The sequence below is a fragment of the Psammomys obesus genome, unplaced genomic scaffold, assembly GCF_907164565.1.
Source record: "Psammomys obesus unplaced genomic scaffold, mPsaObe1.curated_primary_1811, whole genome shotgun sequence".
Classification (NCBI taxonomy): Eukaryota; Metazoa; Chordata; class Mammalia; order Rodentia; family Muridae; genus Psammomys; species Psammomys obesus.
Window position 1 is genome coordinate 2659108 of NW_026596131.1, and position 19371 is coordinate 2678478.

Sequence of the window (19371 nt, forward strand, 5' to 3'; positions counted from 1 at the left end):
TAAAGCTGGCTGGCCACTGAGCTTCAGGGGTCTCCTTGCCTCTGCCTGCCCAGCTCAGGGCTTGCTGGTGGCGCCGGGGATCCAAACTCAGATCCTCATAAAGCAGACACTTACTGAGTGGGCCATTTCCCTATACCCCTTTATGCAGTTCTTTTTTTTTTTTTTTTTTTTTTTTTTTTTTTTTTTTTTCATACTTTGTTTGTTTGTTTAGTTTTCAAGACAGGGTTTCTCTGTGTGGCTTTGGCTGTCCTGGACTTGCTTTGTAGACGAGGCTGGCCTTGAAAGCACAGTGATCAGCCTGCCTCTGCCTCCCTGAGTACTGGGATTAAACTCTTTTATATATTTTGGGTATTAGTCCCATTTTAGAGAAACAATTTGCAGATGTTTTTCCCCCACTCTGTAAACTATCTTTTAAAGATTTATTTTTATTTTTGTGCATCTATGTGTGTCTGTATAAGTGTGTGGCACACATGTGCGGATACCTACGAAGGCCAGAAGAGGGTGTCAGGTCCCTTGGAGTTGGAGTTACAGGCAGTCGTGAGTCACCTAGATATGGGTGCTGAGAAGCGAAGTCAGGAGCTCTGGAAGAGCAGTGTGTGCTCTTAACCACTGAGCCATTTCTCCAGCCCCTAATTTTTTTTAGCTTGAAATTTTGTTTTTATTACATTTTGTCTATTTTTATTTAGTGTATGGGAGTGGCTCTTCTCCACCATGGGAGTTCTGGGATTAAACTCAGGTCATCAGGTTTGGTAGCAGGCACCTGTGCCCACCAGCCATCTGGTTAGCCCTCTTTCAATGTTCTTGATGGTACTGTTTATGGCACCAAAGGCTGGAATTTGGGTGGAGCCCAGCTTACTTTTCCTTGGTTGTTTGCTTATGTTGTCTTAATAGGGGCTGTTTTTTTTTTTTTTTTCTTTTGCATCCTTATGCTTTAGGCAGTCTTAAACTCATGTTCTTCTCAGTCTTCTGTGTGCTAGAGTCACTGATTTGTAACCCCATGAACTGCTAAGGAGGTTTCCCCTAACCCCATCTAAGATTTACTTTTGTTATGTGCTTTACAGTTTATAGAGTTTACCTTGAGGTCTGCAATCATGTGAGCTAATTCTGCATGGAGTGTGAGGCTTCATTCTTTTGCCTGGATATTAGGTTGTTCCCACATCATTTATTAAAAAGACTATTCTTGGGCCAGTGAGATGACTCAGCCTGCCAGTGACCTGAGTTTTTGTTTGTTTGTTCATTTGTTTGTTTGTTTGAGATGGGGTCTCACTATGCAGCTCTGGTTGTGCTGAAATGCACTATGTAGACCAGACTGGCCTCAAACTCACAGAGATCTGCCTCCCAAGTGCTGGCATTAAAGGTATATGCCACCATCCCTCACTATGGCCTAAGTTTATCCCTGGGACTCTCATGGTACAAAAAGAGAACTGACTACTGAAAGTCATCCCCCTGTTTCCATGGCATGGCACAGGGGCATGCACATACATGTAGACACACTAAATACATGTAAAAAGGTTAAAAAAAATAAAGACTATTCTTTTTCTTGTTGATTTTTCTTGACATTTCTGTCTCCTTTAAATTTTTATTTTTAAATTGGACATATTGCTTCACATTTTAAAATTTATAATAAGCATTTTCCACTTCCAGTTTTCTATGTTTGAAAAACCCACTTTGAAGAGGAAAAAAGGGCAGCCTTGGAAAGCTCTGCCAGCTCTAGGTTTCCTGGTTTCAACCCCATTCTCTTTTTAAAAAAAAATAATTTATTTTACGTACATTGATGTTTTGCCTGCACGTATGTCAGTGTGAGGGTGTCAGATCCCCTGGAACAGAAGCTACAGACATGTGGGTGCTGGGACTTCAACCTGGGTCCTCTGGAAGAGCAGCCAGTGCTCTTAACCTCTGAGCCATCTCTCCAGCCGCTCTAACTGATTCTTATTCATATAATTCTTATCCCCTGAAACACAGGTGCTACTGTCCTGTAACCCAGCTCACAGATACTAGGTCAAGAATAGAATCCACAACCTTGAGTGACAGTGACAGCAGGGCTCTCCACCCTGGAGCAGCCTGCAGTGTCTCTCAGATTCCCTCAGTCCTCCATGAAAAAAAGGCCTCCCACGCCCTGAGTACTGCACCTCACGCCTGGAGGGTGTGCACACATTGCTGCCCTGGCAGTCTTTTCTCCCAGTAGCCAACTCCAGGGCACACGGAACCCATAACCTCCTGGCCTCAGGTCTGGTCCAGCTAACCTGCAGGTATCCCCTCCCGACACACAAACCAGAAGCACTATTATCCTACCTGGAGACATTTTAAAAAATTTTCTGAGTTATGACTTAAGTCACCTAAAACCAGACATTGAGCATCTAGAAACCAGTGGCATTTTATAACTCAAATGCAGTTTAATAGTTTCCAAGTTGTTGCTATATGTAAGAGTCTTTTGATCTTGTTTTTAATTATTATGGGTGAGGGTAACTGCTAGTAATGTTTACAGCTGTTTCACATAGGAGGCTAGTCTGTGTTCATTAATTAGACTTCTGGGTGTTTTTAATGTTGGTTCAGATCCTGAGCACCAGAGACCTAACACTGGCCCACTGAACCCCTGACCAGCAGTCTAAGACACTTAGCATTCGGCAATACAAATGAAAGGGAGGTGAACGTGCGGCTGTGCTCAGGACACTCTGGGTCCTACCGTCAGGGACAGAAATGATTGACTATGGTCTGTAGGAGGGAGAAGGAAGGAGAAAAGGAAGGTGGTAAACAGAACATTATCCCAAGCCCCCTTCTATGAACAAGGTGACACGTGACCCTGGGTGAACATCTGGGTGCTAGCTAAGTCTGCAAACACAATGGAGCAACTTGAGGAAACGTCAAAGGCTCTTTCGTGTCTCTGACCTCTTTAAGGCCCTCTTTTTGGACTCACAGTGTTAGGAGTTATGGTCTTTGGCAGGAGGGATGAACCCTGACAATAGCCATCCTTGGCCCGTCACTGTGGAGGTGGGAGAAATGGGCATTGCCATACCTTCATAGTAGGTATGAACACGGGGGCAGCTGCTAGGAATGGAACATGTGCATTCACTCTCTGGCCTGATAACCTTGCTTCCAAAATTGCAGCCCTGAGGACTGAGCCCAAGTACATGAAAGCACACTCACACTGATTCATCCTGGTACCACCCGAAATTGGAAAATATTGGGGAACCTTAAACTATGGAATATCTGCACATCAAGGTCTCTACATCTGTTTAAAGAGATGAGCATGAAGTCAATGAATAGACAGAGGGGAATTTCCAGAATGTATTTGTGAATGGACCAGCAGAGCTCAAAGAATATCCATAGTGTGCTAAGCCTCGAGTAACACAGAAGAGGAAATGATACACATAGGCAGCAGCTAAGAGACTACGGGCACTTAGTCTGGGAGTGAATGGCGACAGCAAAGAAATGGGGGGGGGGGACAAATGTTTTCTGATTCTTGGAACCAGGTTAATATTTCATAGGGTTGGCATCATTTGCTCAAATCACAAAATTAACATAAAACTGGCACAGTGTCAGCTCTGCTGACTTGTAGAACAATACAGGAGCACCACGGCAGAGCTCATTTTCCACCTAACAAGCTTTCCCCTGGGAAGGGCAAAGCCCATGCCCTTCTCCCTGACCAGACATGGGAGCGTCCATGACTGCCCTGATGAACAGCACCAGGACACCTGCTGCCTTCATCCATCCCTAGGAATGCTTGCCTGAAGCCTAAGCCACATGAGAACTGAGGCCTCCAGCCTTCATCCTGGCTGCACTCTATTCAACAACCAGCATCTACCTGCCCTCCAAGAGAGGACACATTCCCCTGGCAGTTGTCTTAATTGGGGTTTCATTGCTGTGAAGAGACAGCATGACCATGGCAACTCTTACAAAGGAAAACATTTAACGGGGGCTGGCTCACAGTTTCAGAGGTTTAGTCCATTATCGTCATGGTGAGAAGCATGGCGGCATGCAGGCAGACACGGTGCTAGGAGGAGCTCAGAGTTGTGCATCGTATCTGCAGGCAGCAGGAGACTGTGTGCCACACTGAGCGTAGCTTGTGCATAGGAAACCAAAGTCCACTCCACAGTGACACAGCTCCTCCAACGAGGCCACAGCCATTCCAAAAGGTCACACCCCCTAATAATTCTACTCCCTATGGGCCAAGCATTCAAACACATGAGTTTGTGGGGGCCGTTCCTGTTCACACCACCACATCCACCCCTGGTCCCCACAGGCTTGCAACCATAACACAGTGCAAAGTGCAGTTAGTCCAATTTAGTCCCACTGCCCACAAATCCAAAGCTCAAGGTCTGTTCTGAGATTCACGCAATCTCTTAGCTGTAATTCCCCATTACATACTTCTAAAATATAACGACACAGGGTATATATTGCCATTCCAAAATGTGGGGAAGGCAGCATAGTGAGGAAATATTGGAACAAAGCAAGACTGAAAACCAGCTGCACAAACTCCAAACTCTGCATCTCCATATCTGATGTCAAAATGGTCTTCAGATCTCCAACTCCTTTTAGTTTTGTTGATTGCAACACACTTCTTTCTCTTGGGTTGGCTCCAGTCTCTGGTATCAGCTTTCTTTGGCAGGTATCCCATGGCTCTGGCATCTCTAATCTCTTGGGGGCTCTAAGGCAATTCAGGTGTCACCTTCACAGCTTCATACAATGGACTCTCTCTGGCCTTCCATGCAGGGACCTGCCCCTACCCACATGCCTGGCCTCTGTAGCTTTCCTTAATCATGGAGAAAGGGTCCATAAGTCCTTTCTTCTATCCATGATTCTAAAGCCAGAATCACTTGGCCAAAGCTGTCAAGGTCTGCTGCTTGTTCAATTACATCTTAACCAGCTTTCTGTTTTCCATGGTTTCCTTCGTTGCCTAAGCTTGGCTGTCCTGACCAGTTGAACTTCAACTCAGAGATCTGCATGCCTCAGTCTCCTGAGAGCTGGGATTAAAGATATGTACCACCATACCTAGACCTAAACTGTTCCTTAATTCCTTTTCACAATTTGGAAGTTTAGCAGGAGACTGTGTGCCACAGAGTGTAGCTTGAGCATAGGAGACCTCAAAGCCCACCCCAACAGTGACACACTTCCTTCAACAGGCCACACCTCTTAAAAGTGCCATTTCCTACAGGCTGAGCATTCAAAAGCATGAGTTTAGGGGGCCATTCCTATTCAAACTATCCCCAGCCTCCCATACAGCTCCCCCAAGGGACCCTGCACAGAGCAGCCAGAAGTCCTTACCTGCTGCCTCCAATGAAATTACAAATTTGTTCAGAAAATAAATAGTGACTACTGTTTGAAGCGACTACCTTGGGAGCTGTTTGTTTCACAGCGAGGACTAACACCTGGACCTTATTCCCGAACTCTTACGTGGTTTGGTAGTAGGAAGCATAGCAGTTATTAAATTAACAAGGGGGGGTGTGTGTCCCACTCTTGAGCTAAAGCTTTTGAAGTGGGTTCTGGGTATCTGGCTTGGGTCATCAAGATTGTACAGCAAGTGCTATAGCCACTGAGCCATCTCTGAGCACTATGGTTTTTTAGTGTTTGTTTGATTGGTTGGTTGTTTTTTGTTTTCTTTGAGACAGGGTTTCTCTGTGTAGCCTTGGCTACCCTGGAACTATCTCTGTAGACCAGGTTGGCCCTGAACTCAGAGATTCTCCTGCCTCTGCATCCTGAGTGGTGGGATTAAAGGTCTGTGTCACCACCACCAGGCTGCTTTTGTTTTTTTAAAGAAACAATTGTAAAGAATGTCTTGTGTATTGTATAGATGAAATTACCTTTCAATTAAAAAAAAAAAAACTTATAGTCTATAGGTAGTAGTAGAATAGAAGGTGGGACATCCAGTAGGCAGAAAGAATTCTGGGAGAGAGCCAAGCATGGGAGATTTGCCTGGGAAGATGTGAGAAAAATGGACACATGGTACCCTGAGCAGAGGTAACTGGCCATGTCGCAGAACCTAGACTAGTATAAATGAGCTATCTTAAGTTATGATCTAGTTAGAAAAGAGCCTAGCTATATGGCCTAGGTATTTGTAAGAATATTATGAGTCACATTATTCCAGGAGTTTGAGACTAGTAGAAAAATCATGCACCCTACCTACTTCAGCTGCCAACAGCAGGCTGTCCAAACTGTTGACAAGCAGGACACTGGGAAATTGCCCAACTTTGCAGAGACTAAGTGGTCAGTCCTTCAAAATTCCTGCTTGACAGAAAAGTCTGTCAGATATTGTGGGGCGGTAGGCTGAAGATTAGATGCCCCAATGACACAGAGAAACCTGTGGTGCCTGCCTAGGCAGTCAGCTGTCTCTGTCATTTCTATAGTTCTGGAAGCTGCTTGCTCTACACTTTCTACATACTTAGGTAATATTATTTCCTTCTCAAGTCTCTGATGGGGTTGAAGACAACACAGTCAGAGCCTTACAGTTTTCCTTATTAAGATTAAAGACATAAAACCCTTAGTTTTTAGGAACTAAGATGATGTTTTGGGTCTAAAAAGATGTTTCTAGATTAACAAACGCAAGTTACAAGAAAATGATTTAGGTATAGAACTTTGAACTCACCAGGATAGGATAGAGAGTGGAATACTTTTTCAAAGGATTCCAAATACAAATGGACTGGACAGAGTAGGTGTAATTCTTACCTGATAATTCTCATAATTATTCTTATTGTATATAGTTTATTAATGTTAGAAAAAAAAAGCCATTTTTAAATAAAAAATGGGGGACATGTAGTAGAAGTTTGGTTTCTTAAAAACTCATTTATGTAAACAGGTTTTGTTTTAATAACAAGTGTGAGAAATGGAGCTGCTTTCAAGCTTATCCAAAGTTGATAACTGCCTCCTGTGCCTCAGAGAGGGGTGTGGTCTTTGCCAACTACAATTAGTTTGATTCTGAGGTCTCTGAGGGGGAATAAATACCAGAGCACAGACAGGAGAGAGAGAAAACACGTTGAGAGATGCTTTGAGGGATGCTGAGGGAGAAAGAGAGAAGTCAAGAAGACAGACAGAGAAAGAAGGCTGCTGTCAGTTGTCTGCAGCTGACAACTGAGATTGGCATTTTCTTAAAGAACTCAATGACCCTAACCAGCTGAAGGTAAGTCTAAAGAGGTCTATGTCCCCAGTCCCTTCTCTCCTACCTAGGGTTAGGGCTTGGGAGACTGGAAGGGAGGTACAGGCATTAAGGAAACCCAAACAGAGTTTAAAAACTAGCACCTGCAACACACAGTTCTCTGATCTTGGGTTTGATGAAAACCAGACAACTGATGTCCCCAGATAAATGGAATGTGGGGAGGAGGGAGATGGCACAGGCAAACCGGACACTTCTAGAAGAGCTGACATCATCTGTTCCAGCCTCGAGGGAAGTCTGCTTCCACCAGAGCTGGTGATTCAGAGTGTGTGGAGGCAGTGAGCTGGAGGCCAGCAGAGGCACATGGGCTTCAAGCTAACAGGGTCACACAGAAGAGAATCAACAAAGCAGCTAAACCAAGGGGCAGCCAAAGGCATCAGAGGAAGATACCACATGACAAGAGGTTCAACACTACTGACTCTCCATGACAAGAGGCTGGGTGCTCTGCTGGTAGGGGCCTGAAAACGGCGGAGTACAGCAGAGGCCTGTACTAGAGGCCTCCTGCCTCTGGACTCGTTCTCATTGACAAATCTTCAAAAGCAATGACAAAACAGAGGACCACCTATGACTGCTCAGCATTGGACCTCTGTTACCAACGACTGTGACCTTCCTACCTAGAGCCTGTTGCTCAGGTGCAAAAACTAGGCATCACCCCTGCTTCCTCTTCTCTCATAGCCCACAGGTGTCCATCTACAGATCCAGCTAATTCCTCTCCCAACTACCCACTATGACCCACCCTCCACTGCTTCTCACCGGCTTCTCCTTTCCACAGCCTTTCTCCATGGAGAGTCACTTACACTCCAGCTGTAGAACAGTGGCACTCTGTTCCAGCTCTCCCAGGACCTCCCATCTCTTACAGAGCAGATCCGAAGAGGCTCTGCTCACCCCGCTACATCTGCCACCTCCCTCCCTTGTCCTTGTTTGTTGCCCACACTAACTCTTGAGTATCCCAACTGCATTCCTGCTGTGGAAGCTTGCAGACGGTGGGGCCCCTTCTGTAATGTTCTCCTAGCGTGTTCATTTGGCTCACTGACCGCCCCTCAAGGAGACCCAGACAACACAAACAGTAGTGGAACCTTCTTCCTTCATTGCCTTTACCCAGCTTCCACTCTTCCTGCCACCCAATGCATCCTTTGTGCCATCCCCCGGAACATGAGCTCTGAGAACACATGCCTTTCCATGCCTGTCCAGTTCATCACCATGTCTCCAAATACTGTTCTTAAACACACAGAAGGTAAGTTTAAGAAAAGCAGAAAGGCCCCAGGCCCAGCAGCCTTACCTTCTTCCCCGCTGTGGGGCTGCTCTCCGCACTCTGCACAGGGCTCCTGTGGGGGCTTCGGTCATCCTGAGGCACACACCTGCCCATGTACACACTGTAGTCTAGAAGCATCTTCTGTCGCACACTGCCCACCAGCTCCTTCTGCTTTGGCTGGGACATCATCTCCTCCACGCTGCCTTTGCTGCTGCTGCGGCTATGGGTCAGGTGGCCCGAGGGACTGCTGTGTCTGCTGTGGGTGGGCAATGGCCCTGGGGTAAGAAGCGATGGCTATTAATACCAATGAAAAAAAGAAGGCAGGAATAAACTAAATGTCCGCGAGCTAAATGGAAAAGCAGCTAAAATGCCAACAAATGATTAAAAAAAGCGTTACCCTGAAAAATACCTTCTGCTCTAACAACAGATGATTTTTAGAATCGTTTTTATTCTTCTCCAAGGTAATTTTGGAATGCAGGCAGTGCAGTATGCCAGGTGGCTACCTTTTTCTTTGCTTCCAGTGATCTTTTAGGAAAATGCAAAACACAAAGCACAGTGCCAGTGTGGCCTCCAGTCAGGGCGGACCTGTGAATGCTAACAGGGTAAAGGGTGGGTGGACAGGAAGCTAATGAATTGTTCACCCACAGCTCAGGCACTCCAAAGATGCCATCTTTCATTCAGCAGACTACTCATCAGAAACCGCCTCTGGACCTGTTCCATGCTAACCAGGGAACAAGCTGAATCCCTGCCCTTGAAGTCAGACACATGAGAAGATAAGTCACAAGCACCTGTGGCAAGCATTGCCAAGAGCTGCTGACCCAGCATCTCACGGACACCCCACCAGGGACACCTCAACTGTCTTTCAAGGAAAGAGAAGCCATTTTCCTTGCCCTGGCAGAAGAGTCATCCAGACTGAGAACAACATATCAAGAAGCAAGATTCAGGGAAGTTCCATGAGGAAGACACACAGGGGACAGGAAGCGTGGGTGGAGGGAATGGTAGGAGCCTGTCAAGTGCTCCAACGGTGACCCGAGGTTCAGTTTAACCTGTTGCAATAGACAGTTTTTTAGCATGGGGAGTGCCTGACACCAACTGACCGTTCACTCAGGTTTACTGTGAGAGCAAAGTAAGAACAGAGAGGTCAAAATGCAACCAATCACTGACATTGCCAGGTTCCAGCTCTCTGAACTGCAGCTCTCTCTCTGGTCACACAAAGACTTGGGAAAGCTACATTAACTTAGTTTTTTTAGCTAAATTATTCCCAGGACTGAGCACCTGAGGTTTTTACCTAGAATTCAAACTTTTTATAATCCTTTATCATTTTCAAACCACTTTAAGGTTTAATATTATTTTTAAATGTCAGTACAATGCTATATTTCCCTCTCCTTTTTTTTTTTTAAATAAAAGGACTTAGTAGAAAATGCAGTGCAGTCTAAATAAACTCTAGTGTTTAGTTAATAAATAATCAACAGTTTTTTAAAAAGACAGAACCAAGAGCACCCCTCCCCCCAGTCCAAAGAGGTGATAAGAACCTGACTATGGCATGGCTATTGTTCCCTGCCCAAAGGAGCAGCTTCTTTGCTTGGGGTGGGACAGAGCATAAGAGCTGTTACCACTCTGTAAATTTCATGGCTGGCCCTTGAAATGCTGGAATTGTGCCAGGGGACCTCATGGCTTCTCTGATCTCTCCAGGTTCCGTTCCTCCGGCAACCACTTCTGACTGTAGACAGAAACTGAGTGCTAGCGATCTGGAATCTCCATCCTTATTTTGGCCTCCAGAACCAGAACCTGCACCGTGAGTTGCCAGAGAAACCTATGTTATGTCTCTAAGCGATAGCACCCCTGAGAGAGAGGACAGACCGGAGTCAACCGCAAGACTTCTCTCATGTGGCATTTACAGAGGTTCCTGGTCTTGGAGATGCATCACCAGGGTCACCTTCACAGCTGATAACAGCAGCCACTGTTCAGGCAGCTTTGAAATACAGTACATTTGTCACCTACTGCTCTAAGTTCCATCTCCATTTACAGGGTTTTAAGGTAGCCCCGGCTAACCAGGTATTGCTAGCAGTGTCAGAGTGCAGGCTCGCTTGATTTCAGTGTAAAGTAGGTACTAAGGCCTCCCATATTCCTGGCTATTACCACTGACTTTGTTGTGCCATAAGTGGAAGTCATTAAAAACAAATACGAGACAGGAGCCTTAGCCAACTAAGCCACTGAGCCACCTGGAAGACCCCTAAAGGCCGAGCTCAGAGAGTTTTGTGGAAGATGGGAGGGAGGACTGAGGGAGCCAGAGGGGTCAAGGACACCACAAGAAAACCTACAGAGGCAACTAACCTGGGCCCATCGGGCCTCACAGAGACTGGACCACCAACCAAAGAACATGTGTGGGCTAGCTCTAGGTCTCCGACACATATGGAGCAGATGTGTAGCTTGGTCATCATGTGGGTCCCCTAACAATGGGAGTAGGGGTTGTCTCTGACCCCGTTGCTTCCCTTTACCTCCCTTTCCCTTAGCTGGGTTGCCTTGTCTGGCCTCAGTGGGAGAGGATGCACTTAATCCTGCTGCAAGTAGATATCCCAGGGTGGCTCGGGTCCTCCTGTTCCCTAAGAAGGGGGGATGTCTAAGAGTGGGACTGGAAGGAGAAGGCTGCATTCAGGCTGTAAAGTGACTAAATAAATAGATAAATAAATAGGAAGAAAAAACAAATCAGCTGAGCATGGTGGCACATGCCTTTAATGGCAATACTCAGGTAGCACAGGCAGGGCTCTCACCATGTAGCCTGGTCTGGAATTCACTACATAGACCAGGCTAGCTTCAAACTCACAGAGATCCGCCTGCCACTAATCCCCCAATCCTGAGGTTAAAGGTATGTACCACCACACTCTACTCTTGCCACTTTCTTCAGACTAGGGCCTCCTGGAGCTGCTTTTATGAGAGCGTCCCAGGGCGCCGCCACAGGCGAGCCACGCATCCCTGCGAACAGACCGTTGCTGGCACACACCCTGGTACCAGGGGTGCAAGTGGTTACTGTAAAAGGGACACATGCCATGGTAGCACACGATGTGGCAGGGAGTAACGAACTAAGGGCGGGCTTCCTGCCTGCCTGCCGCCACTCTCTCTCAATCTTCCCACAAGCCCTTTAAACACATACACACTTAGCGCAAATGCTATTACCTGATTTACTCCCAGAGACGCCAGACGGCTTCTTGAGGTCTGACTTCAGCTTGGATGCCAGGATAAACCTCCTAAACCACTCCTCTTTTTCTCGGCCAGTTCTCCCAAACAGATAGAGTATCGGGTCTCGCTGGTTAGATTTTGTTCCCTCTGGAAGCTGGGGCGTCTTCTTAGGGTCTTCGCTTGCCGTCTCTTTCTCAGCAGGTGGCTTCTCCTCACTGGTTTCCTTATCCGACTGTGCCTTAGACATAAAGTCATCTTGCCGACCAAGCTCAATACAAATGGGGTACTTTTTATTCCAGATGCGTTTGCGAGCCAAGCTTTTAGGAACAAGATAAATCTACAGAGAAAGGCAATTGACGATTTACATACCAGAGAGTGTCTACCTTGTGCTTCAATATCACACATCAGAAACCTTTGACTAAATGATGGAAGTTAAATAACTCTTACTACCTGCCTATAACCTGACTGGGGAACCCGGAACACATTCTTAGAAATGACTTCTTATTCCTCAAAATTCCGAACTGTGCACATTGAAGACCTACATAAGAGCTATGAATATCTTTCATTCTCAGGCAGCAATTACAGAATAGTAACATTTAACTAATTATCATCAAACAGGCTTGAAGACTAACTGAGTTAGTGACCATAGGTGACGCTCAAAATGGGAGGAAAGAATCTCTCAGTCTAGACAGGGAGTGCAGGTCAATGCTGGGGATCTACTCAACGATGAATCGATATAGCAACTACTTTACAGACGAGCTGCAAGAACAGAGAACCGATGCCACGTAGAGTAAAAATTTACACATAGTGTTTAGACTAAATATTGAGTGTTGTTTTTTGTTGTTGTTGTTGTTGTTGTTTGCTTAGGGTGTATGTGAAGAGGACAGGTTGAGGCAGGATCTACTTATGCAGTCCAGTGTAGCCTGGCCTCAAACTACGTACCCCAGGCTAGCCTTGAAATCACAGCCATCCAAGCAGGGTGCGATGGAGCACGCCTGTAAACCCAGCACTTGGGGAAGCAGAGGCAGGAAGATCTCTGTGAACTGCAGGCCAGCCTGGTCTACAAGTGAGTTCAGGACAGCCAAGGCTACACAGAGAAGCCCTGCATCCCTACCTCCATATCTAGCTTTTAATGTCAGAACTGTAAGTGCAGAGAACCCTTGCTCCTGGAATGTGGTCCGTGGGGATGCAGCAAGAGCTCCACCCTGAAAGTTCATAGAAATCTAGGCTCAGCCAGGCAGTAGTATCACACGCCTTCAATCTCAGCACTCAGGAGGCAAAGGCAGGAAGATCTCCGAGTTCCAGGACAGCCAAGGCTACACAGAGAAACCCTGTCTTGGAAAAAAGAAAAATGAAAAAAAGAAACCCAGCTTCTCAGGTCCCACTCCACGTTGTTGCACCGCAACCTGCATTTCAAAAGCTGTCCAGTGATTGCCAGTTTGTCTGAGAACCCTCGGGAGAGCAGACTGCTCCTTAAACGACATCATGGCGTGGGGTGCAGCACAGCAATCACGATTCCAGACGCTTTGCATTCATTCATGAAGCTCTGCTTCCAAAACCACCCAGACTCACCTTGCTGTCTGAGAGGTCGTAGATTTTCTGGCTGATGTAGGTGACCTCTGGCTTTGTTTCATTGTAGCTCGCCCTCCTGGATATGTTTTTGTTGGGCTTTGAAAGTCTTAGGGTTCCGCCCTCCAGCCTGACGAAGACTGAGTGTGTCAAGGTCGCATGGTAAGTTTCTGGATCATAGTTGTAGATCTCGTTCATCCATCCCTGATGGAGAAACCCTTTATTAATAAGAGTGAACAGTGAGTTGAGTATATACCCTGTGTGTCTTTCTGCTTCTGGGATAGCTCACTCAGGATGATCTTTTCCAGTTCTCACCATTTACCTGCAAATTTCCTGATTTCCTTGTTTTTTTATTGCTCAGTAATATTCCATTGTGTAAATGTACCACAATTTCTCTATCCATTCCTCAACTGAGGGGCATCTGAGCTGTTTCCAGATTCTGGCTATTACAAACAAAGCTGCTACAAACATGGTTGAGCAGTGGATATTAGACATATAACATAAGATAAACATATTAAAATCTGTACACCTAAGGAAGATAATCAGGAAGGATGACTCTGGCTAAGATGCTCAATCCCCATTCAGAAAGGCAAAGAGGATGGACATCAGAGGAGAGAAAACAGAGAACAGGACAGAAGCCTACAACAGAGGGCCTCTGAAAGGCTCTAACCTTCAGGGTATCGGCAGATGCTGAGACTCATAGCCAAACTTTGGACAGAGTGCAGGGAATCTTATGAAAGAAGTGGAAGATAGTAAGATCTGGAGAGGACAGGAGCTCCATAAGGAGAGCAACAGATCCAAAAAGTCTGAGACTGATACTCCAGCCAAGGACCACTCATGGAGATGGCTTGGAACCCCTGCACAGAGGTAGCCCATGGCAGTTCAGTATCCAAGTGAGGTTCCCTAGTAATGGGGACAGGGCTGTCTCTGACATGAACTCAGTGGCTGGCTCTTTGATCACCTCCCCCTAATGGGGGAGTAGCCTTACCAGGCCACAGAAGAAGACAAAGCAGCCACTCCTGATGAGACCTGATAAACTAGGATCAGAGGGAAGGGGAGGAGGACCTTCCTTATCAGTGGACTGGGAGAGGGACACGGGTGGGGAAGAGGAAGAGTAGGATTGGGAGGGGAGGAGAGAGGGAGGTACAGGGAGGATACAAAGTGAATAAACTGTAATTAATAAAAATAAAATTATTAAATAATAAAAAACTAAAAAAAAAAAAAAAAAAAAAAAAAAAAAAAAAGGAGTGAGCAGTGTGCCGAGGTGAGAATCCTGGCTTTCAGGACTGACACACAATGCAGTGTTAACTTCCCAATGCTCAGTGCCAGGGAACAATGGGAATAATTTGGTATGGTTTGATAACCAAAAATGTGGGGAGGCAGAATGGTTAATGTCCACTATCCAAAAAACACAATACTTTTCTTAAAGCTGACAAGCAAAAGGAGAAATTCAAGTCTTATGCACACAACAGAGCAAGGCTCTGTGCCTAATCTCCCTTGAGAATGAGCACTGCGCCAGTCTGGATTTTTTTTCTGTGTGTTACAAGGTTTCTTATGTAGTCTAGGCTAGCCCAGACCTTGACATCTTGCACATGCACAGTCTGGGTGCTGTGATTACTGGGTGTGGGCCTGGTTTCCATTCTGGTGCTGTCTTTAGATTGATTGATCTGTTAGTTTATTACATGGGTGCTGTAGTGCATCTGTGGAGGCCAGAAGACAATTTGCAGGGGAAGGTGGCCTTCTCCTTCCACCACGGGGGACTGGGGAATGAGCTCAAGTTGTCAAGCGTAGCACCAAGTACCTTTAAGGCATTTCGCCAGCCCCAGTCCAGCCCCCCCCCCCCCGCCCCCCAAGCTGAGGATAGAACCCAGGGCCTGCACTTGCCGGCACTTGCTACCACTGAGCTAAATCCCCAACCCCCGATCCGGCTTTTTCAGTTAGGCTAATAAAAAAATGACTTTATCTTCAAACAGGTCCTTCACTGTGCATTTCAAGGGCTTTTGTGGCAGCAGTGGGCATGCAGTGCACCTTACTGTTTCAAAGATGGCTGGAGGGGGCTCTGGGAAAGAAGACTACATAGCCCATTGTTTTACCATCATAAAATTAACTTATCATTAAAATAAATTCTCAAGCCAGGCGTGGTAATAGTGCATGCCTTTAATCCCAGTACTTGGGAGGCAGAGGCAGGCAGATGTCTGTGAGTTTGAGGCCAGGGTGGTCTACAAAGTGAGTTCCAGGACAGCCAGAGCTACACAGAGAAATTCTGTCTGGAAAACCAAAGCAAACCATACCAAAACCAAACACTGTTTTTGTCCTTGTTAGATTGAATTATCACCAAGCAAGTGCATCCTGAGTGAGGTAACCCAGAGCCAGAAAGGCACACATGATATATACTCACTTATAAGTGGATATTAGCCATATAGTCCAGGATAACCATTCTATAATTCATAGACCCAAAGAAGCCAAGGGAGTCAAGGGAAGATGCTTGAATCTCATGCAGAAGAGGAAATAAAATAGTCATCTGAAGTATATGGAAGAAGGGAGCTGTATGGGAGAGGGGCTGGGAAAAGTAAGGAGTGCAGGATCAGGTGTTGGGAGGGGCCAGGGGATGGAGGTGGGAAGGGGAGGACCAAGAGAGGAAAATCTGTGGGGGAGTATCTCTGAGACAGGGGAGGCCCCTGGAAGTCTATGGGGTGACCTTAGCTGAAATCCCTAACAGAGGGGACATGGAGCCTTAACCTGCCACCTCCTATAGCCAGGTGGGACCAGTGGAGGGAGGGGGACATGAACCCACCCATAAAACCCAAATTTTGTCCTGCCTACAATAAGTGTAGGGATAAAGATGGAGCAGAGATTGAGGAAATGGCAAATCAATGACTGGCCCAACTTGAGACCCACCCCATAGGAGAGAGCCAACTCGACACTATTAATGATACTCTGCTGTGCTTGCAGACAGGAGCCTGACTTAACTGCCTTCAGAGAGGCTTCATCCAACAACTGATGGAAAGAGAGGCAGATACCCACAGCCAAACAATAGGCAGAGCTCGGGGAGTCTTGTGGAAAGGTGGGAGAAAGGATTGAGAAAGCTGGAGGAGTCAAGCACACCACAAAAAAGACCTACAGGGCCAACTAACCTGGGCCCACGGGGGGGGGGGGGGGGGGGGGCCTCACAGAGATTGAACCACCAACCAAAGAGCATGCATGGGCGGGACCTAGGCACCAGACACATACGTAGCATATGAGCAGCTTGGTCATCATGTGGGTCCCCTTCCCTTTCCCCTAGCTGGGGTGCCTTGTCAGGCCTCAGTGGGAAAAGATGCACTTAGTCCTGCTGTGATTTGAGGGGCCACAGTGGGTTGGTATTCTTTAGGAGCCTCTGCTTAGGAGAGAATAGAATGGGGGAGGGGAGCTTGAGGGTGGGACTGGGAGGAGAGAAAGAGGGCTGGCATCAGGCTGTAAAATGATAAAATTAAATAAAATAAACCCCAAACAAAACAAAACCCCATAGTTTTTTCCTTCCCTCACTGCCTCTCTCTCTTTCTGTGTGTGCATAAGATTGGGTTATATACCTCAGCCACATCTTCACCTTCTATTTTGAGACAGAGTCTCTCACTGAACCTAGAATCTGCTGTTCAGCTAGAATGGCCCCAAGAAACCCTGGATCTGCCCATCTCTGGCCCTCAGGATGAGCTGCAGAGGTGCGCTCTCTGTCTAAAGTTGTTTACACAGTAGATAGGGTCCTCCTGCTTATGCCGCAAGTGTTCTACTTCCTGAGCCATCTCCACCCTCCCACCCTGTCTTTTGTTGTTGTGGTTGTTGTTGTTTGTTTTTCGAGCTCGCACTATGTGGGGTCAGGCTGGGGCCAAACTCCAGAGATCCTCCTGCTTCTGCCTCCCGAGCATGGAGAATAAAGGCGTGTGCCACATTTTTTAAACACTCGTTAGGTATTACATGCCAGGATATGTCTATTTTGGTGATAGGTTTCTTCTTTCTTTCTTTTTTTTTTTTTTTTCCTTTTTTTGTTTCTTTTTTTTAATTTTTGTTTTTTTATATTAATTACAGTTTATTCGCTTTGTATCCCAGCTGTAGCCCCTTCCCTCATTCCCTCCCAATCTCATTCCCTCCTTCCCTCATCTCCTTCCTGCCCTTCTCTAAGTCCACTGGTGGGGGAGGTCCTCCTCCCCGTCCATCTGACCCTAGCTTATCAGGTCTCTTCAGGACTGGCTTCGATGTCCTCCTCTATGGCCTAGCAGGACTGCCCCTCCCTGGGGGGGGGGGTGTCAAAGAGCCGTTGAGTTCATGTCGAGACAGTCCCTGTTCCCCTAACTAGGGAACCAACCAAGGACCATGACTGGATATAACCTAGAGCCCCTGCCCAGATGTAGCCCATCTTTTGAGACAGCATATACCAGTCTAGCCTCAAACTCAAGACTTCCAACCTTAGCTCTCTAGTGCTGGGAATGACCCAGCATTCTCAGATCTGTGCCGTCAAGTTCCAGGGTCATAGACGCACACTGTTGTGCTCAGCTTATTGACAAGTTCTATGTGCACTTCAAAAACAATCCCGCTGCTGCCATTGAATGGTTTTCTCCACATGTACTTCAAACATACACACTTATTTACAGAGAAATTTCTATCAAGTTTTTAGCTTGTTTCTTTGCTTTTCAGATTTGGAAAATAAGACAGCACATCAAAGCTGTGAGAGCTGGCTCTGCAATGCTCTGTGCCCAGGTCAGGCATGCTGCCATTACCCTGTGTCCTCCAAGGAGCTGCAGATCAATTCTGTTCCTAGGTCAATTCTTGTATCTGGTCAGCAAAGGCAACCCTCCCCATAATGCATGTGGGAGCTGGTTTGCTACGGATCAGGATCAGCCTGAAGAGCAGGCCCCACCCGAGCTCTGGCTCCACTCAGCAGTTCAGAGATGAGTAAGCACTTACCCTCTGCTGACAGCTGACAGTCACAGGCCAGCCTCTGCTCACCAAATACCAGGACAACCTGATTCAGAAAAATGTAATGGAAAGGAGTTTGGGCCTAACTACACAGATCAAAACCACAAACCTTAGCTGCTGTGCACTCTAGCAGAGGCAAGAAGCCTAGGTTATGCCTTCCCTGGGGACAAGCTTGCTCCAATGTTCCTTCAGTATGACCCAGGCCAGGGTTCCTCCCACCCGTATCTCCCCAGATGTCCAGCAGCTATGGTTTCTTTTTTCTTTTTCTTTCATCTTCAGATCTCGTCCTTCCTGAAATGCTATGTTCCTTTAATTCTGCTCAACAGACCCTAGTTGAGGCTAATGTCCACAGCTGCCAAACAGCAAACATATACCACCCATGATCAGGACTCAGATGGCACCCACACTGTGGATAATCATTTGCCAGCTTTCGGAGACCCTATCGTGCTCATGTTTGGTTTTGTATTAAGACTGCTGATAACACACCCTGGCAGCCCACATTCTGTTAGCACAACTTCTGCAGGATCTGGCAGCTCAGGTTCCAGCCCTGCCTTCAACACCTGCCAGCTACGTGTGTGCTGCTCAGTTCCTAGGACCCCCACTTTTCCACCCTAGCTTTCGGATTCCTCACCCCAACTCATATTCTTGATGCAAGTCACAGTATTTCTTCATTACTTTAGGTGACATTACTTTGAGGAGCATGATTCATACAATAAAAAGGAACAAATCTTATGTACAGGTTTGAAAATAGTAATAAATATTCCCAATAGCACCTGGTACGTAGGCTCATATCATGTCCTGGGAACTTCACGTGCATTGTGCCATTTACCTCTGCCAAATTCCTACAACCAAATCAAGCTCATACCAGAGTAAATGATCTGCCTCTTGATGGAGACTGATACCGATGGGACTTGGCCTCAGGTCTAACTGACTGGGCTGTGGCCTCCTATGACATGGCCCTATAGTCTAGGCAGTGCCTTGTCACCCTTCAGGTCATAGCAAAGCTGACAGCTCTCCCTCAGGGTTGTGTATCTGACTGCTTAGGACTGCCCTTCTCTGCCACCTTCTGCCCTTACCGGACCTGTTAACTGATTGCTTTAATTAACTGAGCTGCGAACTGCACAGGGCAGGGAAAGCAAGGCATATCTTAGTACTAGCAAATGTCTCTTGACTGAGCATATGAATGAAGCCTGATTCAGGAAGTAGCTAAGAGGAGGAAATGGAATGCTTAGAACTCACAAACAGGCTGTCCCCCAGCTGGGGCTGTCCCCCAGCCCCA

At 46.6% G+C, this 19371-nt stretch overlaps 1 protein-coding gene across 3 annotated transcripts in view; it reads right to left on the reverse strand.

Moving 5' to 3' along the window:
- Positions 1-19371, reverse strand: part of Tex2 (testis expressed 2) — a 113271-nt gene that overhangs the window by 35951 nt on the left and 57949 nt on the right. For all 3 annotated transcript variants that reach the window (XM_055592165.1, XM_055592166.1, XM_055592164.1), the window contains exons 3-5: positions 13146-13346; positions 11571-11910; positions 8424-8671 (exon numbers count right to left, since the gene is read on the reverse strand). In XM_055592165.1, the coding sequence (XP_055448140.1) occupies positions 8424-8671; positions 11571-11910; positions 13146-13346 (789 nt within the window). The remainder of the gene's footprint in view (positions 1-8423; positions 8672-11570; positions 11911-13145; positions 13347-19371) is intronic.